Below are 24,409 nucleotides of genomic sequence, written 5' to 3' on the forward strand. Positions count from 1 at the left end.
AAAGATATCATCAAGTATATGAGACTGCACATGTAATAGCTAAAGAAGGGACCTTCCTAGTAGCTTTCAATCGACTCAGAATTATAACCTATGAAATAAGTTCAGAAAAAATTAGGACAAATTCCATGACACAAATTCAGTTCACAAAACCTAGACTAGTAAAACCATTAAAAGGTAAAACACTTTCATTGTTTCCTCTCTGTAGCCAAAATCCAGTAAAGTTTTAAGATCAGTGCAGACATCTTTTACTTTTTATGTCTCTACCGTTCTATCTTACTTTCGATTGTAGCCTTTGAAACAAAGCTGAAGTCCAATACTCGTAGGTCGCACTAATTTCAAAATAAGGTCGTTATATGTTATGCTTGCTTCATATATATCATTTCTGTTTTTTTGGCAGAATGGGGTTTTTTTTTTTTTTTTTGGAAATTCTTGAATATTAATTCGACCGTTGTCAATTGAGAAAAATGCTAGCAAAAATGCAAAATACAATCCACTTTTATATAAATAAAACAAAGACATGATCAAACGATTGTCACAATCACAAACTGCAAACAGATTTGAACTCGACTAGACCACATATATATACGACTGACCAGTGACCATGGGCCTTTTTATTCATGAAATGATGAAAATTAAGTTCATCGGATAGGTGTTCATGGGTTGTTGTGGTTGTGGTGGCCGGGAAGTTTGTCCTTGATCTTCTCAAGAATGCCCTTCTTCTCGTGGTGTTCCGTGGTCGTGGTAGTGGTGGTGGTCGTGGCGGTGGCGGGTGTTTGTTCATCCTTGTGCTTACCGCTACTAAATTTCTCTTTGATTTTCTCCTTTATGCTCTTCTTCCTCCTCCCTCCTTGCCCGTCGTCCTCCTATTCCAACATCATGTATATAAACTCGTTAACTATTTATACATGAAAAAGAAACCGTGTTTAAGAAAAGGCTTTTGTTCACTTTCTAATGTTTGAAAACCCTTAACGTACATACTTGGTCTTTTGGTACTATGTTTTTGTGTTTCAAAAACAATTATGACATATTTGGAAAGCAAAACTAAAAACCGATGAGAATACAAATATGAATGAGAATCTCACCGAGCTAGAGCTAGATGAACTTCCAGACCGACGAAGATGCTCTTCAAGCGAACCATGGTGTTGCTGCCCTGTGGTGGTTGAGCCATGGTGTTGCTGTCTTGTGGTGGTTGCTCCGGTACCTGCGGCTACTCCTATCGCGGTGGCAGCGGCTGCTGGAGCAACTGCCGAATGTGTTCCCGTAGAGACCGGATGTGTTCCGGTGACGGTGCTAGTAGGGTGCCCTGCAATGTCACTGGTGGTACTATCCTTATACTGTTGTTGTTGGGCGGAGGTAGCAACGCCGGTCAGGTGCATGGGGTTACCGAACTCATCAGTGAGCTGGACCGGGTTACCATGTTCGTCGGTTAGATGGATTGGGTTTCCTCTTTCGTCCCTCAAATCAGCCATTGTCAACAAATTAACAAGTTCCTTTTTGAAGTGATTGTGTACTGCAAGATTCTCTCAAGTACTACTGCTTAGAAAACACAACTATACGTTTGCGGTAGAACATAAGTGCGTCTATATATTATATATAGAATGTTAATCTGCATGTGGTTATGCGACGTGGCGTATTTAATGTGAAATGTTTTGACACGCACGGTTAGAAGAGGAGTCCTACGTGTCCTGTGTGCGCTTTGATACGAATACGTCACGAACCCGACATAATAACGTTTTCTCTTTTTGATAAATTCGATAGAACAACGTTATCTTCTTCTTCTGCATACGTCCAGTACGTGTTTTCTATGTTATAAGGACAGATATGTATTGGATTTGATCACGGGCTTGGTACCGCTAAAGAAGGTCGTCGGTGGAGTTTGAATATTCAACACCAAACGTTACGAGCTAGCTGATTGGCGATTCCAAATTTCCGGCTTACATGTTATTAATACATGGGTGGAAGCATATACTAAACTAACAAACCTTGATCTCAATGCAATCATACGCATTTATTTTTGTATTTTATTAGCTTTGGTTACAAACTTACAAATTTAATTCCAGGACGTGCTTTTTTATCTTCTTTTTTACTAACTACTGAAACTAAAACTTTTGTATAGAAACAAAAAAAAAACTAAAAGTCTACATTATAAGAAATTTTCTTGCAACTAAAATATTTCTTGTAGTCTGTAGACTGTAGTAGTATAGTATTCGGTTACCTATTAACGAATAGCATTGTTTCTTTTAAATCGTATAATACATAGCATTGATCCAATTAACCCACAGTCAAATAATGTTTTACTTATCCTATAATAATTATTATATTTACATGTGTAAAAATTTGGGAATGCACCAAACAAAAGAAAAGATAGAAAGGGAGAAGAAAGATTTTGTTGAGACTTGGGGGAAGAGATAAATTCTATGACGTGCACACAAACAAGTGTACCGTTTGATAAAGTATCCGTAACGTTGATAACCCTAGCTTACGAAGAGAAACAGCACCTAGAATCTGCAACAAGATTCAACAATCAATCAATGTTTTTTTTACTTGTGTGACTCGTTGGTTTGAGCCATAACCTTCAGGTGCATAAGGTGATGCTTGTAGGGAGATGCTTACAGTTTCAAAGTTTGCTAGATTTGGTCCAGAAGAAGCCTTTCTTTCTGAGAGATTGATTCTCTTTTGGGGATTTAACACTGTTACTTCTGGACCCGAAAGAGAAGTGTCTTGCAAGGAAAGGCTTTGGGGAATAGTTTCTTAAGCTCGAACTCGATACTAGCTTTGGGGATTTTCCTTTGTATCCTGCCACCACCGCCTTGTGGTTGTGATCAAACATGACAAAGTCATCGCTGTCCACAACGCGGTTCCTTAGTCTCTTGTTTTGTCTAGCTTTCATATCCAAATCCGCCTTCAACGCTTTTTCCGACAACTTGAATGTTTTCTTCTCCCCCAGAGTGCAAATGGGACAATGAGGGTCGAATTTGTCAACTTCAGGTGTCATCTGCTCTAAACACTCTGAATGATAGACGTGCCCACAAGCTAGAATTGCAGCTACAGAGAGCTCATTAGTGGCAAAGATCTTCTGGCTACTCAACAAAGATTTTTCAGACAAGGATCTCAAGCAAGCACCACAGTTTTGCTGATCACTGGACTTTCTGTTTCCTTGATGGTCTATTTTGTCACGACGAAGCCCAAAGAACTCGTTATCGTAAGAGCAAGACTCTCTGCGAGAATGTGCCATCATTTCGGAAAAGGCTTGCATTGACCAACCATCAGACTGAGATTCATTCCCCAGCCTCTCTTCAGTTGCTGAGCTTCTTCTACTCGGTGAGGTAAATCCAAGGATTTGACCATCAGAGACTTGTTTTGATAGATGAGGGCGCGGTGACAGCTTTAACGTCGATGAACTTGCAGGTGGCATTGGCAAGTGGCTCTGGGATGACAATGGTGACGTTGAAAAGGATGATGCTTGAGAAGCCAATGAAAGAGACCGTTTTGCAGGAGATGGATAATAAGCAGGGTTGGTTGAATCATTTGTTTTCCGGGTGGTCTACAACAGTAAAATAGAGGTCATGTTAACAGAGTTACATTGCAGATATATAGCTAGCCGTAAAACAAAAAGTGTTTTAGTTTTTACCTGTTCAGAGACAGTGTCAATGGATGCAATTCCTGAAAAAGATTGATCTGCCACAACAATAACGTGACGACGTTTTAACATGGAAAAGTCATAGCTTAACGATAAAAATGGGTGGAGACCAATCAAAGCAAGCCAAGAAGCAAACAAGAGAACTTTTTAGGTCAACAAACACATCAAAATGTCCTTTTCGCTCATTAACAGTTTCTGTAGAAAAGTAATCCTAAATTCCAAGAAGGTGCCTACAATTTCCTCTAAAGTCGTCTAACAGTTTTTGACAAATCAAACACAACAAGCATATGTCTAAAAGGTTGAAACTTTTTTTTACCAGAAGCAGGAGATTTCTGCCATGACAGCGCCTGAAAATTGTCCAAAGGGGAGCCTTGTGATGATGATGATACGAAAGCAGATTCGGATTTGACATCAGACATATCGTTACGACTAATCCCATCAGATAACCAACTGACAGAGGTCTCTTCACCAGCAACTCGTCCTCTATTATCCCACCGGAAGCTCCAGTTAGGAGAATACCTCAAATTGTTTCTTTGCAAATTCTCAACTGCTGATGTAGTATTAGGCAACACCATTTTGTCTCGAGCAGCAACACAACAAGCATTCCCCATAACTACTGAAGCGTATAGTTGAAAAGAAAACTACCAAGCAAAGCACCACCGCACAGAAGACACTCCCGGATAGATGTTTTGGTGCATAAAACCACCTTAAAACCTTCCAAGAAACAAGATTTCAGGAACTCAATCAAAATCAAATATGATTATAAAATCCTTAAAAACCTAAAACTAATCTAGTAAAACCCAAAACATCAGTCCAATCACACAAAAAAACACACCATGGATAAGAGCTTACCATTCATCCACACAGTAACTTAAAACTGGCCATGGCCAAGATAAATAAAGCAAGAGAAGCAGAAGCATCAGATCATCAAATCAAAATACAAGGTTTAAGATAGAATCAAATCGAGCAATTCGTTGCTCACTAACTTGTAAGGTGAGTGAACTTACATATGACTCACTAAGAAAAATTTCTCAGACACCAAAAATAGCAATTGAATCGGGCAAAATATTAACAAACAAGTCACATAAGTAAACAGATCCGTGATTAGGGCCAAGGAACTTGCAAAACAAGTTGAGATTACCCTAAAATAGAAACAAAAACCCTAAAAAGATAAAAAAAAAAAAAAAAAAAAAAAAAAAAAAAAAAAAAAAAATCGAGAAGAATAAAAAAAAACAACAACAATTCAGTGTGTGAGACGAAAGGTGACGAACACCAAACCTGCTCTTCGGAAGTCGCCGGAAAAATAAATAAAAACGAAGACACAATTTCACATAGAGAGAGAGAGAGTGTGCTGTGGGAATTTTTTTAGAGTGAGAAACAAACTTAAAAGCACTGCTAGGTTCTGCTTTCTTCTTCTTCTTCTCTCTCTCTCTTGAGAAGGGGAAAGAGACGATTCCAAGTCTACTACTCTGACGTCTTTAATTAACGCCGTCTGATTCCGGTTATGCCCGTATAAACCGGACCAAATTAAAAGATCGAGTATTTACTTTTTTAGTTTAGATTAAATATTTGCTTTTTAGTGAAATTGGAAAAAATTTCATTATAGTTTCATTTGTATAATTTTGTATTTAATTTGGATTAGGAAAAAGGACAAGTTAGATTGGTCTTCGGTTTGATAGAACCAAACTTTTATGGTTTTGACTTATGGTTGTGAGACTGTTAGTTTTAGCGGAACTTAAGTAAGCGACGTAAGACAAACGATGCCACGTCATTTTAACAAGACAGGAAAAAAAACGGAAGAGGGCGTCAACTTTAACGGAGTGACGTCGGTAGAGTTGGACGGTTGGGTTGCCAAATTGAAACATTATAGTTTATGAAGGACTAAAAATAGAAATATAAAAGTCCTCTGTAGTTAGTGTGTATGATATTGATATCTAAAGTTTTCTTACAGTATACGTTTGGAGCTTAGTGAGGGCAACAGCCAACGCGTAAAGATCAAAAGGGAATATAAAGTCCACATAAACACGCCTTATTTTATACTCTCTTTTGTTGTCGGTCAAGCCTAAACAACACTCAGTTCCAAGTTCCAACAACAAACAAAATAATTATAAATGTAGAGTTTTGTAGTATCTTGCAAAAGTTGTTGGGGTTTGATTGATGAGATCACCTAACAAACACCTCTAAGATCTTGTCATAGCTAAGTTCGAATCTGAGTAATGAGAGTTGTGAACAATATGGAAATAATAATAAAGAAGAGACAGGACTAATTTAACGAGTAAAGCAATGTATTAATTCACCTACACAAGCAAAAGTTCAATCTCTACAAAACTGGGGGAAGGCAAAAGAAAGGAGAAATGCAACTTCATCCAAATAAAAAAATTAAGAGGAACATCATATTCAATTAATAGTTTCAAGACTTCGCCTTTGAAGAACCTCCGGTGTCCTGTTTCACGGCGGGTTCGCGACGCAAGCTGCTTCCTCTCGTGTACGGCTTCTTAGCACCCTTTAAAAGAAAAAGAAAAAACATAAGAGCATCAGTCTTAGATATAACTTATAAGAGTAGGTTCTCAAGATTCAATGCAACACAGAATCTTAAACATATATATATATAAACCCAATGATCGTTTTCTACTTTATGTTAAGTTACGAACCCTTTTCTTCTTGCTCACCTGGAAGATCGTTCCAAGTTTCTTCAATCCTATGGCACGAACTCGAAGAACATCCTTGGAAACACTTGGATCTTTAAGCACCTGTGACCAAGAGAGAAACACAAATAAAATAACATGACTAATTAATCGTATCATTACTATATATAATGTAGTAGTATCTTACAAAATGGTACATATAATGTAGTAGTATCTTACAGAATGGCAAACACGAGAAAGAGTGGATTCGATGTCGAGAACATTGATTTGCCAAAGAGATTGAAGCAAAGCATCCATTTTAGCTTCAATGGCTTTCTGAATATGCTCGTCTTTGTGCTCTCCTTGGTGTTCATTCAACCTGTTCACTTCATCCTGCAACTGAAGTAACGATACCGCACCTACATATCCGAAACACAATGTCATCCAAGGAGTAAGTAAGTAACGATTTTGTCCAGTTAGAAAACCAAGAGGTTTTTTTTTTTTTTGCTTTATCTGCTATTTGTTTTTTATACCAGAAGCAGCCATCACTTGAGATTTCATATGGTGGCCTTTGTCACGCACCCATTCCGCTAAGAACGGCACTTTCATAAATCTCTTGTCTTTACCAATTTCTTTAGCAGCTTTCCTTGTGTAAATGTAACCAATTGTATGCATCATTGCCTCTCCGAAACCTTAACCAGTGTCAAAGCAAAATCATTTATACAGATTACACAAAGTTAACACTACCTTTCTTGTTTTTTTAAGAGCTAATAAAATGCAAAAGAATTTGTTTTTATTACCGGCAGAAGAAAGCCGCTTTGCCTCTTCGTTAGCCCATTCGGTAAATTCATCGGTTCGTCCTTCCACAAACGGTTCAAGTTTGTTTTTCAATGTAGCGGTGAGCTTGTCTTCCCTCTCCTTTTGTAGAGCCTGCACACAATTCCCACATAAATAAAAATACATGGAGATAAGTAACTAAACATATTGACGAATTATGTAGAATAGAAGGGTAAAAATAGCAATGTACTTTGATCTTGTCTTGAAGCATTTGCTTTCTGATTTCAGGCTCATATGATTCCAAGTCAGCTTCAATTGATGCCAAATAAGCAAGTGCAAGCTGCCCAATGTATTCTTCAAAGATCTCGCTTCCAAAAAGCATACCAAATACAGCTGCAGGATCAACCATTGCATCCCTAAAATAAAAAAAGAAAGTTATCAAGCTACATTCACAAATAGATGATAAAGTTTGTATATAAGTACAGAGAGGGCAAAACATACTGTTGAACCCCTTCTTTGCCATATTTGTCATAAGCTGCTCGCTTCTCCGGATTGCTTAGAACCTGATAAGCCTCGCCTAAAACCTTTTTCATTCATGAAAGCAACAAAAGACATGAGATTTGTGGGAAAACTTTGTGAAGTTAAGCCAGTATACAAACAGACAAAGAGACCCTGGAAACAAACAGTAACCAATCAGACAAAAAAACACCTAAATAAAATGTCTTGATTCACCTGAAAGTTTTTAGCAGCTTGAGGGTCTCCAGGGTTCTTGTCAGGATGAACTTTCCTCGCCTGAAGAGCAAAAGAACAACATTGAAATTCACATTCAAACAAACTAAAAGCAGAGTTTTTCCAAACACAAAAAATAGAAAGAAAAAGACAGTACTTTTAAGTAGTAAGCCTTTTTAATGTCAGCATCTGAAGCATCAGTTTTGACGTCTAAGATCTCGTAGTACTCATTCTCCTTCACCATACCTTTTTTCTCTAAAACAATATGAAACAAAACACAAGTCAAGACCCAAGTTTTTAAATTTGATCCCAATATCAAATGTTACAGATTTATTTCCCCAGTCTTCCTGTGACCATTCGAAAGGGGACAATTTCCGATTTCCAGATCTTATAGGGAACAAAAAAAAAAAAACAGAATTGGGGATTCAATTTTTTTGAGTGGCGAGGGATCATATGAATCGAGACATAAGAAAAAAAAAACAGAGGAGAAGAAAAGGCAGAAACGTACTGATCGTGCAGAAATGTAAATGAGAGAGTGGCACAATAATACCTCGATTTTAGTTGGCTAAATTGAGAAAGGTTTGGTCTTTTTATCTGACGAAGAGACGAGTAAGCAAGCAATACAATACAATACAACGATCTGTATCCTTGTGGACAGAGTTGTTTACGGTTTAGGTCTTTTTTTTTGGATATTCGAAACGTGTGACCGTGTACACACTATACACATCTCTCTCGATAAATAATGCACACGTGTCCGAGGATCCTCCGACTGAACCGCGTTCGAGGATTAAATTTTTTTAAGAAAAACAATGAGTCCATGGATAATCGAACCCCGGCCTCTAAAGATTCGAAAAAAGAACAGGATCCAAAACCACTACGCTGTGAGTCAATCATATTGCACCTCGTTAATACAAAAATAAGATGTTTCTTTTTTTTTTTTCGTGTGTGTGGATTAGGATATAAATGTGCGAGAAAGTAGAAACCATCGTTCTGAATAACTGGACCAAAAAATTGGATTGAGATACTTTAGTAATGTTCATGATGACTAAAAAAATTGTGCAAAATTGTTAATATCTCGGTGCTGCCGGCTGATCATATGATTCATATCGCCATTGGGTAGACCCTAGCTTCAGGCAGGTGCGGGTAAACAATTCCAGGAATAAGATTTTTGAGCTCTACGTTGAAAAGGACGCAAACCAGTCTGGAATGATTTCCTCAAACGTTTTCTCTTTGGAAAACCTTCTCCCTACAAGATGTATATGGTTATTTTGCCAGCATTAGACACAAGTGCCGGTGTAAATATCCCAAAAGTTGTTAGGGTCCCTGGTTCAATTTTAGAGATATGGACCTTAATTACATGTAAAATTTTTTTAAAAAAAAATTTGGGCCTTAAAATACACTATTTTTTATGCTAATTTGAAGTGGTCCCAGTGCAAATGCACACCTTGCACTCCCTTATCGCCGCCCCTGGACATAACCAAAGTCACTAAAACCAATTTCATCTTGCTTTCTCTTACATTGTTGGGTCATTTATGAGAAATCGGATGTATATATACTTTTTCTCAGTTGAAAATCTATAAATTAATTTAAGAAAACTTGCATGCCGCTGATGTAGCTCGTAGTGGGATGATTGTGATATATCATAGTTTTATGTGTTTTTAACCATGATATAAGTATTATTTATAGAGTCTTTTTGGTGTTTTAAAAATCTTTTTGAGCCTTTGCAGGTTTATATACGTTTTGAACTGATTTGGAGATTTTGGAGCATAAGAACAGCGCAGAGCCGTCGCTAAATTTTTGCGGGCCACAATCAAATTAAAAAAATAGGCTGAATTTTGAGCTACTGGCAGTTCGAACACGTGAAGAGTGAGACTTCACTATCACTCCTAACGCCACTAGACCAAAGAAACATTTGAGAAAATAGGGCCGAATTTTGTATATAATATAAACGGCCGCAAGCTGATGCTTCATTGGCTTGGCCTATTGGCCGGCTCTGGAACAGCGTTGAGGAAATGAACTCGGAGACCAGAATTAGTGTAGGTGTCGAACTAAATGAATAACCCACAAAGAGGTTGTATTGCGCCTCTTGTTGTAGTCAGACCACATCCAAAGAGAAGACATCGTCCACCTGATTGGATATGAACATCATTGTCGCCAGAGGAGGATTATGACTTCGCCATTCCACCATATCCGAATAGGGCATGCGCTTTTTGTTTCAGTCAATAAGTGAAATTTAAACCCTATAACTCAATAAAACATTTTGACTAACCGGAAATAGCATGTGCAACAACAACTTCAGTTGAAGAGAGCCCTTGTAAGATATAAGCAAGGGTGTGTGTTTGGTCGCCATAAGCAGTGATGGAGATAGGACCGGAGTAGCTTAGTTTCTTGAACGTCCCTTTTATACTCGGACGGAGCTTCATAACCCAAGAAAATCAGACAGTCCTTCATGTCCCACCACACCACTATTTTGCAAGCAAAAAGAAAAGGATTTAGCAAGACAAACTTTCGATTTTTTGTTTTAAAAACCTTTGATTGTAGAATGTGTTAAGTTATCTTCACGGTAAAGTCATTACTATACCTACGATTTTGAAAACTTTATTTTTTTTATCCTCTCTCCTCTAACCTAATTCTCTCCCACCTCTCTCCTCAAAAAACACAAAGCAGCGGCCGCCAAGGTTTCTCAGCCAACGTCCGGTGGCTTTATATCCCCGGCGTTGTGCCTCCTTTGCTTTTAATTGCTTTTTCTTATCGCCTCTATCCTCGTCTGGCCTTTGATTGTCGTCTTTTGCGGTTTCGGTGGAGTTTCTCCTCTCTTTTAAAGATCCAGATCTGATCCGTTTGATGCTCGGTGGTGTTTAATCGAGGGGTTTCTTCTTACAGGAAGGTGGTCTTGATTCCCTGTCTCGTTATCGATCTCAATCTCACCAAGTTAAGCGTGTTTGGTATATCCCATGTTTGCTTGATGGTGGCTTTAGTTATTGTTTGGTGGTTTAGTTTAGTGGCTGTTTGGGTCTCTGGATCCTTTGTTTAGAGGTCTTTCTAGGGTTTGTATGGCGTAGACATGGTTCCCTCTAAGGTTCTTTGTGGTTTGTTAGGCTTTAATCGTTGGATGTGGCTAAGGTTTTTTGGTTTTGATATCGAAGCTTTGTTCTACCTCTACTTTGAGTCCTCTTGCTGGGTTGTGGTTGTGAGTTTCCCTGGGTTCGTTTCTTGGTGTGAGCCATTTGGATGTTATTTTGTTGCTGAGTCACCTACTAGCCTCTCTTTGAGTTTCCTTGTGAAGTTTTGGAGTTAGGTTTTAGTCGAAGCAGTAGAATAGTTCTCTAGCTCTTCTCTTGCGAGGACGTCACCAGTTTTATGTCTGTAGGTGGCTGAAACTGGATCGACGAGTGTCCGCGTGTAAGAACAGTTGATCTTGCGTGGTTTGTCTCCAGTCGATTTCAAGGTTTTTCTTTGTCCCTAGGGTTTCTTGTTCTCATCCTCTGGCTGGTGAGTTTCTTGGGTAGTTGTATTTGTGTCTTTGGTCGCGTTGGTTTCTTGCTCTCCTCTCCGTCGGTGTGCTTCCGGTTTTGGCGTCGTGTTAGGTCTTCCCGGCCTAATTGGTGCTTCCGACTCATAATGTTCTCGAGAGAAGCTTTGCAGGAGTCTCTTGTGCCTTTGTACAATTATAGTGCTTAGGTTTTCATTCTATCCAAAGCTTTTGTACTTCCATAGGTTTTTGCTTATTGCTTTTTATCAGTTACCCCGATCTTTTGGGGCTTAGCTTCCCTCATTTGGGCTAATGACTCTGGGGACATTCAGTAGTTCTCCAGCTCTTGTAATTTCAACTTGTATCTTTCTTTGGGTTCATTAATAAAAATTCAGATGACAAAAAAAAAAAAGTCATTACTATACATATATGTTTTACCCAAACTTTAGATGCATTGTGTCTTTGTATGGTAACTTAATTTTATTGGATTAAATACATTGGTGTGTTGTTGGAATTATAATAGCAATGATTGAGTAAAAAATTCAACCAGAACGTACTAACCAATCATTACTCAACTGATCATTGTTGGATCGACGAAGTCTAATCCGAAAGTCAATATTTCTTGCTGTTAGATTCAATTAATGAACCTTCTCTATTTTTATTATTATTAGTATTAATTTATTTTTGTGTTAAAATTCAGTTCTATGTTGATGATGATGCTTTCTAGTTTCTAGAAAGAAATATGTATATACATTAATCAAAGTATACGAAAATATAACAACTAGAATTGGGAAGGCCTAACGACCGTTGACCCTTCCTTTAATTGCTCCGTATTTATTTGAAGAAAATAATCTATAATCAATCCTTCGCTACTCGCCACGTGTTGTGTAGGTCCTACGGTACGGGCAGTGATGGAAAATTTACTTTTGCCCCCCTTTACTTTGTGAAAGTTTCACATTTCATTCCCAACTTATTCTAATTGTCAAAGCTAAACAATCCATGCCTCGTATCAAAAGAAGCTGTATGAAAAATATTAAAATCATACCAGTAAACAAATGTATATCTTTCATATTAATAATATCTTCCAACAATATGTTATTGCATTCTAATTTATTTTAGCTTTACACTCTAAAGATGAAACCTCTTCGAATAAAAATAAGAAAAGTTTATAACTTAAACTTACTAATTATATTGCATTACCAACACACATTGTTTGTATCAATCCATATTTAACATATTGATATTCTAGTCGAAGTGGACTACAAACTTTTCCAAAATAATATTTGCACCAATGTTGAAAGAAGAAAAATCTAATTTTTATATAATGATCCAAATTAAGTGGGGTCATAGTGTAAAGAATATTTCATTCTCCACCTTCTCTTTTGTCGTCTCTCTTTAATTTTTCCAACATAAAAGAAAAGCAATTAATTAGTACTTGTCGTTTTGTTGGAGGAATTCTCAGTTGGTCCTTTTTACCGTTAAACTTTTTTTACCTGTGGCCATTAATGACCGTAGGATCTTCCTCGGTTGATGATGACTAGAGCAATTACCTATGCATTTTAAATTTTTTCTTCTCCATTTAATTATTTTTTTAATATTAATCCAAATACACCCCAACATTATGCTACTTTTGCATATTTAATCTAAAATTACTTTTGGTGACAGATTTTACTTGCTCGGGTTTTCCAGGTATTTGATTTGGTTTTGGGTATTATTTGGGTTAGTTTTTGAGTATTTCCGATAAAAATGTCTAGGATCCAATCAACTATTTTAATATTTTCGCTCGATTCTATACGAGATTAACTCGGTTTTAGGTACTCAATTTTGAAAATATTAAAAAATTCGATTTGGTTTTGACTTTTGACAAACATAATTAAAAACATTTAGAATATTTTAAGTATTATAGTTATTTTGATTTAAAATAGTTGATATTTTCGGGTATATATTTTAATGTTGGATAACTGAATTATATCAAATCTATGTATAATGAAATGGTATTGTAGATATTCCAGTTTGGTTTGGGTTCAGATTCTTCAATTCGATTTTTTTTGGATTATGAATATTTTGTTAATGCTTAAACTTTAATCTCAATTTTTTTTTTGCAAATGCAATATATCACATTATTAAATCAACATTTCATACAAAATTTAAAAATTTAAACTCAGTTCGATGGATATTATTTGGAAATATCCATCCAAGATTTAATTTAGTTTCAAAAAAAATTAAAATCATGGCACAAAAGACCACCGTCAGTTTTGGGGTTTGATTGGAAGACAAAAAGTGTAGGGCTCACAAATAAAAAGGAATGTAACAGTTGGGGTATCATTAGAGGGGATTAAAATTAAATACAAACTTCTTCTTCTATATACCAAAACAATAGTAGTATAATAATACGAGGCATTTTAGGTAAGAAGAAGAAGCTGAGAAAAGTACCATAGTGTTCGGTCCGAATTCAACTCCACTTTTCTCTCTCTCTCAATTTGTTTCTTTTTTTTTTTTTTCCTCTCTCTCCTTCAATTTGCGATTTTTCTGGGTTTCTTGTAATTGTGAGAAATAGATAGATTCTCAGGGAAAAAAGGGTTTTTTTTTTTTTTTTTTTTTTCTTTTTCTTTTGCTGGTGCATTTGATTCGTGGATCAGCCATCCTTCTCGAAAGATTTTGGGGGAAAGATCAAAAGAATCACTCGAATCTTTTTTTTTAGTCGAAGAGCATGTCAGGTCCACTTGATCGATTTGCCAGACCATGTAAGAGATCTGATCTTTGTTTTTTTAAAATTCTTTCTCTATTAATTTTGTGTGTTCTGGGTTAGTTTTTTTTCTAGGGTTTACTTTAGCATGAATGAACTTTGATGTCTTTATATAATAATGAGAATGAAAAAAATTGTGTATTTTTCGTTTGTTTAGTTTAGGTTCTTGAGCTTAAAATTAACATAATTGCTTTAGATTCAATAGTTACAGTAGATGATCTTATGGGGTCTCACTCAAATCTCAAATCCAAAAACAGCTTTCACTACAGGTTTTGAAGGATTCTTGAGCAGTGATGAGAAAAAAGAAAGAAAGTCAGATTTTGAGAATTCTGAGGATGAGAGGAGAACTAGGATTGGTTCTTTGAAAAAGAAAGCCATCAATGCATCTACCAAGTTCAAGCATTCTCTTAAGAAGAAGAGCGGAAGAAGAAAGAGTGATGGTCGAGTGAGTTCTGTCTCCATTGAGGATGTGAGAGATGTCGAGGAGCTTCAAGCTGTTGATGCGTTCCGACAAGCGTTGTTAATGGACGAGTTGCTTCCGGATAGACACGACGACTATCACATGATGTTGAGGTTCTTGAAAGCTAGAAAATTCGATGTTGAGAAAGCAAAGCAGATGTGGGCTGATATGATTCAGTGGAGGAAAGAGTTTGGTACTGACACTATTCTTCAGGTTTGTTGTTAAAGCTTTTTGAACACTAAGATATTGTTTCTTACTGTTGAGACCCTTGTTTTTGTTTTTTTAAACGTTTTGTTTGTCTCTATTATAGGATTTTGATTTCGAAGAGATTAATGAAGTTTTGAGACATTACCCACACGGTTATCACGGTGTTGACAAAGAAGGCAGACCTATTTACATTGAAAGACTAGGGAAAGTTGATCCTAACAGACTCATGCAAGTTACAAGCATGGATCGTTATGTAAGATATCATGTAAAGGAGTTTGAGAGGTGCTTTATGATCAAGTTTCCTTCATGTACTATTGCTGCTAAGAGGCATATTGATTCAAGTACAACTATTCTAGATGTTCAGGGAGTGGTAAGTACTATTTTCTATGATTCTTCTATTCCAGGGTGTTGTGGAATGAGTTCTTCTCATGTACTTGTATATAATTTTTGTATTCAGGGATTGAAAAACTTTACCAAGTCTGCTCGAGAGCTTATCACACGGTTGCAGAAGATCGATGGGGACAACTATCCTGAGGTATTAGTTAGTTGGAGCTTCTACTTATACTAGTTGATCTCCTCTGTGTGTCTGGGACATCAGGTATCAAATGCTAATCTTGGCTTTGTGCTATTTCGTGCAGACTCTACACCAAATGTTTATTATCAATGCAGGGCCTGGATTTAGGCTTCTCTGGAACACTGTGAAGAGCTTTCTAGACCCAAAAACATCTGCTAAAATTCATGTATGAGATATTTAAGTTCTCTGGTTATATCTCTTTGAAAAAAAAATTTATTTATATGGACTATTCTATTGTTGTGTAGGTCCTTGGATACAAGTATCTACCCAAATTGCTTGAAGTCATTGATGTCAAGTATGTGATCCTTTTTTTCCTGTTTGGTCTGTTATACCAAAAGCTGCATTGTTCGTTTGCTTATGTATAAATTGGTCTGCACATTTTTACAGTGAGTTGCCTGAGTTCTTGGGAGGTGCATGTACTTGCGCAGATCAAGGTGGTTGCATGCTTTCTGATAAGGGACCTTGGAAAAACCCTGAAATTGTTAAGGTCATTTAATAGACTCATCTCTTTTTCTTAGGATTTTTGTATAAATACTCATACCAAGTAGTTGGAATTTGAGACATGTGGTTATCTTCACATTATTTCAGATGGTTCTTCATGGGGGAGCACATCGAGCGAGGCAGGTGGTGAAAGTTTTGAACAGCGAGGGGAAAGTCATTGCTTACGCAAAACCGTCATATCCATGGGTATGTAGTTATTAAATCCCATAACTAGTCAATGACTTGTAACTTACCATATTGTGCCTAAACCTCTGGCTGTGTCATAAACACAGATAAAGGGAAGTGACACTTCAACTGCAGAGTCAGGATCTGACGCTGAAGATATCGGGTCTCCTAAGGCTATTAAGAGTTTCTCTCATCTCCGCTTGACACCTGTTCGTGAAGAGGTAAACTTGTGTTTTTCCATCGTCTAGTTACATTTCAGATTCTGAACTGTGCAGAGATGTTTATCGGCTTTGCTCTCTTGAGACTTTTGCAGGCAAAGATAGCTGGTGAAACAAGCTTGGCTGGTGGTAGTTTTCCGGGGTATGATGAGTATGTACCAATGGTTGACAAAGCTGTCGATGCAACCTGGAAGGTGAAACCCGCTGTCCAAAGAGTGGCCTCAAAAGGTTAGTTACTTTATGCACAAGTAGGCTCCGATTTTTATTAGGGTTTGATATAATATTGGGTTTCAATTTCTTTTCTTATTAGGGTTATAAAAACAAAACTTTTTTTTTTTTCGTTTTCGTTGTGTGACGATCCTAATTCTATCAATCTGTTTCCTTCAGGGGCTTTAATGTCTCCCACCGTTCCAAACGATCCTGAAGGCATTCGAGCTAGAGGTATAGTCATGTTCACGGCAATCTTGATGGCGGTTTTCACTTTCTTCCGCACAGTATCTTACCGTGTGACCAAGACTCTTCCAGCGACTACTACTACTACTTCACCACCAGGAACCCAAGTAAACGCAATAGAACTTGGTAGTACTAATGGTGAAAGAGTACAAGAGGAGTCTCGTCCTCCTTCTCCTGTACCAGACCTCACGGAAACTGATCTCCTGAACTCTGTGACTAAGAAACTGACGGAGCTTGAAGGTAAAATCGGAACTCTCCAATCAAAGCCGAATGAGATGCCATACGAGAAAGAAGAACTGTTGAACGCAGCAGTGTGCAGAGTAGACGCACTAGAAGCAGAGCTCATAGCTACTAAAAAGGCACTTTACGAAGCTTTGATGAGACAAGAAGAGTTACTTGCTTACATTGATCGCCAAGAAGAAGCTCAATTCCAAAAGATGAAGAAGAAGAAGAAGAAACATCTCTTTTGCTTTTAATTAAGCACCATGCAGGAATATCACAATCTCTCTCTTCTTCTTCACACCACGTTCTTAATTTGATGTTCTTCTTTAAGGTTAAAAAACAAAACAAATAAACTCTTCTATCTGATTCTGATGTTAAAAAGCTGCTAATACGAGAGCTCTGTTTCCTTCTGTGATTATGAGCCACGCATTATAATTATGAATGTTTTATCTATTTTTATAGTCCTTACTCCTTAAAAGAGTTAAAATCTGTAACCGTAGACTTGTTAATCAAAATCATATAAAGTATCGAACTTATTAATCAGGATTTTTTATTTTTTTTTATCCAGAATCCAGATACATGATATTGTGACCACATATCCATATAGTGTGATAATCTCTTAACGCTTCTCTTAAAGCTGCTTCTTTTTTCTTTTTGTTCTTTACTTGATATTTTTGTTGTTCTAAGGATCAATCAATTTCACAATACTTTTTGTATGAAGAAAAAATGGAGATAACAATATCCCAATTGTGCTCTCGAGTTAAGTTTACATCATCACTGTTCTGTTTAAATGGAAACAGTAAGAAGAGGAATCTAACTGGAGCTGTTTCAGTGAATTGCTTGAAAGAGATCAAGCAGATCAGTAATGTTAGTTTCACTGCAAAGAAACCGAGAAGCCACACGCTGGTGGTGAGAACAACACGCGCTTCCTCGGATGAGAATCCATCCCCAACTCCTGTTGCAGGAGGAGAACGGTGGCTTCTCCAACCAGTAGGTCAGAAGCTTCTTTTGTTTCTTTAGTGTTATTAGTATAACTGAGCTTTCTCTTAAATCTTTTTCTTTGAGTCTTTAAAGTCGTTTGTTCTGAAAACTTAATAGGGGATGGAGACACAAGACACATTGGTTTCAAAGTAGCAATGCCTGCTCCTTTTGAGATCTCCTCTGTAAGAAAATAACAAACAGACCCATTAGCTATATCTTTTTTTCAAGAGCTGATCATTATAATGGGTTTTGAGCAGGGCCAAGTTACCATTGGTCGTCTACCGGAAAAAGCTGACGTTGTGATTCCTGTGGCAACCGGTACTTCTCTGTTCTTGTTTGTAAACAAAGTGATATACAGATTTGATATGAATCAGCTTTGGTTTCAGTTTAGGACTAAGTTTGGTTTTAAGATATTGTTTATTGCTTGGTTTTGGATGGGTCCATTCTGTTAACTAAACACTCCTAGTATTATTCAAACGCAGTGTCAGGAGTGCATGCGACAATCAATACAAATGAAGACAACCTTCTTGTGACAGATATGAACAGCACCAACGGTACATTCATAGAAGACAAACGTCTGATTCCTGGTGTTGCTGCTCCTGCTTTTCCCGGAACCCGAATCACCTTTGGTAACAATCAACCAATCTTTTCTTATACATTTTTTCATCTCTATGTGATGGATCCCATCAATGAGATTAACTCTTTCTGTGTTTGTAGGTGACACAAATCTTGCGATTTTCCGTGTTTTCAAACTCCAAGATAGTGAAGTATCCACCGAGAAACCAACCTCAGAGTAAACACAAAACCTGAAAATTGCTTCTTGTTTGGTTTGCAATTCCTAAGTTGGTTTACAACATTGTTGATTTGTGGGTATATATAATATGAACAATAACTTTATATATAATAATTGTGTACTTTTTTTATAACATAGATATTTTTGTTTTTTAGTAGTTACAATTAGGTGTGAAAGAATGATGAGTGGTAAAAACATAAGCTTTCAGATTTTTCCAAGAGACAAAACAACAAAACATTTACAGAAAGCATATCTCCACATTTTTTTTTATCATCTTTATATACTCTTCACGGATATATTTATATTTGTATATATATATAATAAATATGGATTTATATATTTCCAGGTTTCTTCAAAAGTCTTGAGGCATCATCAAGTCTTTCAGAATCCAAAGAACTGAAAACAAAACCAAAGAAAAGTATAAATATAAGTAATCTCAAATTTGAATAGTCTTTGACGAAGAGTATGTTTTAAATGTGTAGTTTGTTTTGTTACCTTCTTCTTCTTTTTCTTCTTCTCGATATAAGCCATTATCTCATGCTGCGTAGCCATGGCTTCGTCCAGTGTCTGATATATTTAACCAAATGATCTCTTAAGTTATTTATGTTAAAAGAATTTTGAGGTATGATAAAGCTAGTTATGGAGGCTCTTGAACCGTACCTTTTTGGTCTGAGCCAACTGAACCTCAAGCTCGTCGACGCGGCTGAGAGCGGCGGTGAGGATCTGTTCTTTCTCAGGCGAGAAAGACGCAGGCTGGTTGTCCAAAGACCTGCATTTCTCCTCCAGCTCAGCCATTCTCTTCACCATCGACATATACTCTTGGCTTGACATCATTGTAGTCTCTGTTTTCTCCCCGTTACCGCCGTAAATGGCTGCCTCAGTGAGCTTCCTTGGCATGTTCTTCGTTAGCCTCACCACTGTCATTAACCCCATCATCAGAGACATCACCCCGCCGAACAAATATCCTTCTCCTCCCCTCCTCTGCGATGGCTTCACGGCAGAGTATATATCTTCGAAAGCGAAAACAGATATAGGTAAAGTAGTGGTATGTTTAGTTGAAGAGTGTAGCGGTATAGTAAAATAACGGAAACACTTTTCAAAATATAACAGAATCATGTTTTCAAAACATGAAAACACGAATAAATGGTATAGTACCAAAACAAATGTTTAATTTAGAATCAATGTTTTTGTGTAGTGTACCTTCAGGTTCAGGAAAGTTTGACTTGTGGAGATTTGCAGGCCAAGTAGTAGCATTTACAGCTTTCTCAACAATTGGTAATAATTTCGCGTTCTCTACATCCAATTTGTTCTTCTGCAAATAGGATTTTTTAAATCAGTTCAACACTACAAAATTTAGAGAGCTAAAGATGTAATCTTTTTAGACAATGAGAGAAACAAAACTCACCTCAACGGAATCACATTTCTTCAATGTTTCAAGCAAACAAAAAAAAAAAAGAGAAAGGTTAGTTTTTTTATCTATGATTTTGAATTACAAAGATCAATATACTTATTGAGTTTTTGTTTACCATTGTTGTGTTCTCGTCCACTGAGATTGTCTTCTCTTCAATGTTAGCCAATGTCTTCCTTGGGCACTTACCTCCTCCGTTCTGAACCATCTGTATATAGTTTAAGATTCAGCTTCTCAGTCCATCGTTTCGTTTAACGGGGTTTCAAAGATTCTCTATGACTTTATAAAGTATACCTTGAAGATGTCAGGGTCGTTCCATGGACCTTTGTCTGAACGCATGCACCCACCTTTGTCTGTGCAAGTGCAGTTACCACCCAAGAACTCTGGAAGTTCACTATGCACACAAAAAAAAAAAGAAAAAAGAATAGATAGTCTTTAGATTATGAATTTGTGGCTAAAATACAGAGTTGTGGAGCTCTGTTTCTCTCTTACTTGGAGTCGATAATCTCAAGCAGCTTGCTTTGGTATTTGTTGCCAAGAACCTGTACATGAGGGACATGAAACTTCCATAACAATAGACCTTAAAAATTAGGATCTTTGGAGTGGCACAATACGAAAAAAAAAAGCTTACGTGAATCTTGGCGGTGGTCTTTGGGTCAAGGAAAGATTTCACAGTGCTCCACAGAAGCCTGAATCCAGAACCAGCGTTGATAATGAACATACGGTTCAATGTCTATATGATCCATAAACACAAAACAATTCAGTACTGTCTTGAGTTGATAGTGATAACAAACTAGGTCAAAATCATTATGAAACATCATAGTAACCTCAGGGTAGTTATCACTATCGATCTTCTGGATACGCTGAAGAAGATCCCTTGCAGCCTTACTGAAGCTCTTCAACCCCTAGGGAAACCAAAATAAAAAAACAAAATCATCATGCACTCAATTCTGTCTCTTTCTTTGATTTATGAACCGAAAGAAACGTGGCAAGAGAGCATACCACGCCTTGCACATCCAAGATGGTGGTGCTCTGATCAATATGCTTCTTGGCAGCAATGGAACAAGCTGGTAATTTGATATTGAAAGTCTTCTCAAACTCCCTCACATGGTACTTGACATACCTATCGATGGTAGTGACTTGCATGAGCTTTGTGGCATCCACTTGGCCTAGCCTCTCAATGTAAACAAGCCTTCCGTCTTTGTCAACGCCATGGTAACCTTGAGGATAGTACTTGAGGACTTCATCAATTTCCTTGAAATCAAAGTCCTTTGAAAGAAGAAAGAAAGAATCAGACTTAAACTAAAAAGCAGAAGACAAAGAAAGAAGATGAATGATCTATTTTGTTCACCTCCATGATAGTGTCAACACCAAACTCTTTCCTCCAATGAATCATATCAGACCACATTTGCTTAGCTTTCTCGATATCAAACTTTCTAGCCCTGAGAAACCTAAGCATCATGTGATGGTCATCGTGTTTGGAAGGAAGAAGCTCGTCTAAGATAAGAGCCTGACGGAAAGCGTCAACAGCTTGAAGCTCTTCAAGATCAATGTCGTCAACGATGGAGAGAGACATAACACGGCTGTTCCTTCGAGTTCTCTTGGTGAAAGAGTGTTTGAATTTGTTGGAGGCATTGATAGCTTTCTTCTTAAGGGAACAAAGCTTTGTCTTCTTTTCATCCTCTGAACCCTCAGTATCTGCAAAAACATAAAAAAAAAAACCTCAGAACCTTTGCGCTGAAAAGATATATCTCTCTCCTCCATAGAACCCTTACCAAGCTTATTATTACGATCCATATGAGCAGACATGGTATCCGTCATGATTTTGAAGCTTTTCTCTGCGGTCACATAAAGCAAACACAAAATCTAATTTAAATATTTTTGTTCCTTGGGAAACAATCAATCAAAGAAAGAAGAACTCTCGTTTAGACATTTGATCAAACAGGGTTCAATGCATTATAATCATCTGAAAACAACAACATCATGATGGGAAAAAAGAACAAAATCAAACCCACATATTTTTGTTTTGGTTGTAAGATGAAACAGATGATGATAAAAAAATAATCAGGGAGGTTGGAAACAATCGGAAAAATCAAACATTTAGCGAATGAAGTTGGATAGAAACAAATGAGAAAGAAAATATAAAAAAGATGGGTTCTTGTTACCTATTCAGGCTCCAAAAAAAAGCTAAGGAAAGGGGAAAGAAGAGAGAAAGAGAGGTGTATATAGTCTCTCTCAATCTTTACCCTCCCCCAAATAAAGGACGGCTCCAGATTTAGCACGCGAAATCTCTGACGAGAACCAAATCTAACAAGAGAGAGAGAGAGAGTTTTAGCTTAATCCAATAAAAGGGTTTCTGAAAAAGGTTTGACCTTTTTTATTATTATGATGAGTATAAATGGAGGAGGAGTACATTGTGGTGATTTGTAAGAGACAAGAGTAGAAACAGAGAGAAAAAAAAATTTCTTAAAAAAAATCATTTTTATAGGGGGGAGAAGAAAGGCGCGTGCCCCTTTGCCGTTTTTCTGGTGAGATATCTTTTTGTATTTTTAAGAGCGCTTTGCCATTTATGTCAGCAAACTGAAATCTTTTGGGTTAGAATGGCCACGGTGGTTGGAGTAGAAAAATTAGTTTGGACTGCTGGTTTGAATGGTTACAGCGGTTAGGGTGTACAAAATTGGGACTAAATAATTATGTACCAACTTTATCTGTATGTAAAAGCGATATTTAGTTGCTCTGCGGCAATTCTCTTTTTATTTTTTTTGCACTGTATCACTAAGAACTATATTTGATGTATGGTAAATAAAAAGCGATCAAATTAATAGACCGATTTATCCAGTCCAACAGCTGTTATCATTTGAACCCTTATTATTTATGAATTTTAATTTGTAGTTATGCGGAAAAAAAATAGAAAAAAATTGTTGTATACTGATTTTATTTATAAATAAATTTTGTTTATGGTAGATTATGGTTGTTTTTAAAATAGAGTGAAGTAAACTGTTGACTGATTAGTCTGTTTTACTCGCAACATATATTTTTGTCAGAAACGTTTTTTGTAAACAACTATCTTTCAGTTTGGGCAACCAATCAAGGAGTTTTATTTTGATTAATGTTAGATTGAAAAAAAATATATATTTTTGAGTTAATTAACTAACTTGTAGTCCTTATTAAAAACATCTAACTATAAATACTACAACACTTCAATTAATAAGAAACAAACAAAAAAATTTGATGGCAAAAAAAAAGAAAAAAAAAAACTGTGATTTGGAAGTTCAGGATTTTTTTTCTTTTAACTAGACAAAGAATAGATTGTTTGTTGATATGTTGTATGATGCAATTAACAATAATTTAATAAGAATAATAATTTTATACATCTGTATATGAGATTAAAAACATAAAACAAAAAGTGTATACGATCACGAAATAGAATCATGCTGTATTGATTCTTCTTAACTATATAGAAAAGATAATAATCATAAGGAGGAGGAGCTGGTTCTTCATAATTTCCGACAACATAATAACTATGAACGGCATGGCTGATGGCGCTTTCCCCAAATAAATTAAGCAAACTGATCACATTAAACAGATATCATTTACTTCATCCAGCAAAAAACAATAAACTGTATTTAAAATCTTGTTAATTTGGACCGACCGACCATCATCATGACTGAGCCCAAGCTTCCAGCTCCCATTAATTGACTTTATAATATTCACATTAATTATAAAACTAATACTAGTATTTTTAAAACAAAAAAATATTTTAGATAAAAACGCAAAAATAAAGATTTTTTTATTTCTGTTGACAGCAGTTAAGAAATTATTTTAATTAGTTAAAAGCATAATTCAACCAATCATTAAAAACAGACTGTAAAGTTTAAATTTTTAAAAGAGTTAAAAATATCAGACAACACTATAAATATGTATAAAAGTTTGTAAATATCTTATAAATTAAAAAAAAAAAAAAAAAAATTGAAAACATCTTATATTATGAATTTATGAGACATGAATGAGTATTGTACTAAAATTTCTTAGTTGGAGGAAAAGAAATTATAAGAATTAAGAAAAGTTAACTTTGATAAAGAAAAAGAAGCAGATCAACTAACTCTAATCAAAGTTAAATACTTATGTTATTGAACCAATTTGGGCCTAAAATGTGATCGACTATCTTGGACTCATGCTTTTTTAAGTATTTTAAAATTTTCGGGCCTAGTTAAGGCCCATGTAAGTATCAAATAGCTCAACAAACATTATTATTTACTACTAATACGGCGATTCCAATGGCTACGGCCTACGGCGGCGGAGATTGACTTCTCTGGCACCGTCTACTCTACTACTTGTAGGAAAGAGACAAAGCTCATTACTTTCGATGTTTCATGTTTGATGTTTTGGATTTTACCGGAAAAAGAGTCATACATACAATAAAATAATAGAAGAAGGAA

General features: G+C 36.4%; 6 protein-coding genes across 15 annotated transcripts; 2 read left to right on the forward strand and 4 right to left on the reverse strand.

The window, feature by feature from the left end:
• Window positions 1-477: 477 nt before the first annotated feature.
• On the reverse strand, window positions 478-1,565 carry LOC104713598 (putative dehydrin LEA). The gene is made up of 2 exons (XM_087464292.1): window positions 1,083-1,565; window positions 478-863 (listed from the first exon to the last, which is right to left on the reverse strand). The coding sequence occupies exons 1-2, from the start codon at window positions 1,467-1,469 to the stop codon at window positions 654-656; spliced, it is 597 nt and encodes a 198-aa protein (XP_087320418.1). The 5' UTR covers window positions 1,470-1,565; the 3' UTR covers window positions 478-653.
• A 669-nt stretch (window positions 1,566-2,234) lies between these two features.
• Window positions 2,235-5,270, reverse strand: LOC104713600 (uncharacterized). Of its 3 annotated transcripts, none has more exons than XM_019229525.2 (5): window positions 4,919-5,211; window positions 3,957-4,354; window positions 3,632-3,678; window positions 2,614-3,544; window positions 2,235-2,505 (listed from the first exon to the last, which is right to left on the reverse strand). In XM_019229525.2, exons 2-4 carry the CDS (start codon window positions 4,249-4,251, stop codon window positions 2,618-2,620), a joined length of 1,269 nt encoding a protein of 422 aa, XP_019085070.2. In that variant the 5' UTR covers window positions 4,252-4,354; window positions 4,919-5,211; the 3' UTR covers window positions 2,235-2,505; window positions 2,614-2,617. The 3 variants fall into 3 exon arrangements, with proteins under 3 accessions (XP_019085070.2, XP_087321501.1, XP_010429062.2); XM_087465375.1 differs by having other exon boundaries at window positions 4,493-4,934; XM_010430760.3 differs by having other exon boundaries at window positions 2,235-3,544; window positions 4,919-5,270.
• Window positions 5,271-5,907: 637 nt separating this feature from the next.
• On the reverse strand, window positions 5,908-8,526 carry LOC104713601 (chaperone protein dnaJ 10). Of its 6 annotated transcripts, none has more exons than XM_010430765.2 (10): window positions 8,321-8,526; window positions 7,928-8,025; window positions 7,774-7,833; window positions 7,543-7,625; window positions 7,292-7,457; window positions 7,065-7,194; window positions 6,798-6,956; window positions 6,505-6,683; window positions 6,292-6,390; window positions 5,908-6,143 (listed from the first exon to the last, which is right to left on the reverse strand). In XM_010430765.2, the coding sequence occupies exons 2-10, from the start codon at window positions 8,012-8,014 to the stop codon at window positions 6,051-6,053; spliced, it is 1,056 nt and encodes a 351-aa protein (XP_010429067.1). In that variant the 5' UTR covers window positions 8,015-8,025; window positions 8,321-8,526; the 3' UTR covers window positions 5,908-6,050. The 6 variants fall into 6 exon arrangements, with proteins under 6 accessions (XP_010429067.1, XP_087321502.1, XP_010429069.1 ...); XM_087465376.1 differs by having other exon boundaries at window positions 6,310-6,390; window positions 8,321-8,484; XM_010430767.2 differs by having other exon boundaries at window positions 6,310-6,390; window positions 8,279-8,426.
• A 5,043-nt stretch (window positions 8,527-13,569) lies between these two features.
• LOC104713602 (phosphatidylinositol/phosphatidylcholine transfer protein SFH8) lies at window positions 13,570-17,198 on the forward strand. Its single transcript, XM_010430768.3, has 11 exons — window positions 13,570-13,986; window positions 14,246-14,661; window positions 14,759-15,025; window positions 15,113-15,190; window positions 15,294-15,395; window positions 15,475-15,524; window positions 15,617-15,716; window positions 15,818-15,916; window positions 16,003-16,116; window positions 16,209-16,341; window positions 16,501-17,198. Exons 1-11 carry the CDS (start codon window positions 13,953-13,955, stop codon window positions 17,040-17,042), a joined length of 1,935 nt encoding a protein of 644 aa, XP_010429070.1. The 5' UTR covers window positions 13,570-13,952; the 3' UTR covers window positions 17,043-17,198.
• Window positions 17,199-17,273: 75 nt separating this feature from the next.
• On the forward strand, window positions 17,274-19,198 carry LOC104713606 (zeaxanthin epoxidase, chloroplastic). Of its 2 annotated transcripts, XM_087465382.1 has the most exons (6): window positions 17,402-17,782; window positions 17,887-17,951; window positions 18,027-18,087; window positions 18,252-18,398; window positions 18,487-18,562; window positions 19,090-19,198. In XM_087465382.1, the coding sequence occupies exons 1-6, from the start codon at window positions 17,515-17,517 to the stop codon at window positions 19,148-19,150; spliced, it is 678 nt and encodes a 225-aa protein (XP_087321508.1). In that variant the 5' UTR covers window positions 17,402-17,514; the 3' UTR covers window positions 19,151-19,198. The 2 variants fall into 2 exon arrangements, with proteins under 2 accessions (XP_010429074.1, XP_087321508.1); XM_010430772.2 differs by lacking the exon at window positions 19,090-19,198 and having other exon boundaries at window positions 17,274-17,782; window positions 18,487-18,712.
• LOC104713603 (phosphatidylinositol/phosphatidylcholine transfer protein SFH3-like) lies at window positions 18,647-22,366 on the reverse strand. 2 transcript variants are annotated; one of them, XM_010430769.3, is made up of 14 exons: window positions 22,136-22,366; window positions 21,746-21,808; window positions 21,322-21,668; window positions 20,973-21,239; window positions 20,798-20,875; window positions 20,602-20,703; window positions 20,463-20,512; window positions 20,265-20,364; window positions 20,089-20,178; window positions 19,968-19,985; window positions 19,763-19,874; window positions 19,223-19,572; window positions 19,058-19,129; window positions 18,647-18,958 (listed from the first exon to the last, which is right to left on the reverse strand). In XM_010430769.3, the coding sequence occupies exons 2-14, from the start codon at window positions 21,789-21,791 to the stop codon at window positions 18,944-18,946; spliced, it is 1,647 nt and encodes a 548-aa protein (XP_010429071.2). In that variant the 5' UTR covers window positions 21,792-21,808; window positions 22,136-22,366; the 3' UTR covers window positions 18,647-18,943. The 2 variants fall into 2 exon arrangements, with proteins under 2 accessions (XP_010429071.2, XP_087321507.1); XM_087465381.1 differs by lacking the exon at window positions 22,136-22,366 and adding an exon at window positions 21,986-22,110.
• Between the last annotated feature and the right edge of the window lie 2,043 nt (window positions 22,367-24,409).

This window comes from Camelina sativa, chromosome 9, assembly GCF_030686135.1.
Source record: "Camelina sativa cultivar CO46 ecotype springtype chromosome 9, ASM3068613v1".
Classification (NCBI taxonomy): Eukaryota; Viridiplantae; Streptophyta; class Magnoliopsida; order Brassicales; family Brassicaceae; genus Camelina; species Camelina sativa.

Coding starts and splice junctions, on each gene's coding strand:
- LOC104713606 (XM_087465382.1), top strand. CDS start 17,515: ATGGAGATAACAATATCCCAATTGTGCTCTCGAGTTAAGTTTACATCA. Junction 17,952..18,026: donor CTCCTTTTGAGATCTCCTCT/GTAAGAAAATAA, acceptor GGTTTTGAGCAG/GGCCAAGTTACCATTGGTCG. Junction 18,563..19,089: donor ACCGAGAAACCAACCTCAGA/GTAAACACAAAA, acceptor TCTCGATATAAG/CCATTATCTCATGCTGCGTA.
- LOC104713603 (XM_010430769.3), bottom strand. CDS start 21,791: ATGACGGATACCATGTCTGCTCATATGGATCGTAATAATAAGCTTG. Junction 20,876..20,972: donor TCTTGGATGTGCAAGGCGTG/GTATGCTCTCTT, acceptor TGGTTTCCCTAG/GGGTTGAAGAGCTTCAGTAA. Junction 20,704..20,797: donor ATAGTGATAACTACCCTGAG/GTTACTATGATG, acceptor TGGATCATATAG/ACATTGAACCGTATGTTCAT.
- LOC104713598 (XM_087464292.1), bottom strand. CDS start 1,469: ATGGCTGATTTGAGGGACGAAAGAGGAAACCCAATCCATCTAACCGAC. Junction 864..1,082: donor GTTCATCTAGCTCTAGCTCG/GTGAGATTCTCA, acceptor ATGTTGGAATAG/GAGGACGACGGGCAAGGAGG.
- LOC104713602 (XM_010430768.3), top strand. CDS start 13,953: ATGTCAGGTCCACTTGATCGATTTGCCAGACCAT. Junction 15,917..16,002: donor CAAAACCGTCATATCCATGG/GTATGTAGTTAT, acceptor TCATAAACACAG/ATAAAGGGAAGTGACACTTC. Junction 16,342..16,500: donor CCAAAGAGTGGCCTCAAAAG/GTTAGTTACTTT, acceptor TGTTTCCTTCAG/GGGCTTTAATGTCTCCCACC.
- LOC104713600 (XM_010430760.3), bottom strand. CDS start 4,251: ATGGGGAATGCTTGTTGTGTTGCTGCTCGAGACAAAATGGTGTTGCCT. Junction 3,679..3,956: donor GCAGAAATCTCCTGCTTCTG/GTAAAAAAAAGT, acceptor TTGTTGTGGCAG/ATCAATCTTTTTCAGGAATT. Junction 3,545..3,631: donor TTGACACTGTCTCTGAACAG/GTAAAAACTAAA, acceptor TTACTGTTGTAG/ACCACCCGGAAAACAAATGA.
- LOC104713601 (XM_010430765.2), bottom strand. CDS start 8,014: ATGGTGAAGGAGAATGAGTACTACGAGATCTTAGACGTCAAAACTGAT. Junction 6,391..6,504: donor TTTCTCGTGTTTGCCATTCT/GTAAGATACTAC, acceptor TCTTGGTCACAG/GTGCTTAAAGATCCAAGTGT. Junction 6,144..6,291: donor AGGTGAGCAAGAAGAAAAGG/GTTCGTAACTTA, acceptor TTTCTTTTAAAG/GGTGCTAAGAAGCCGTACAC.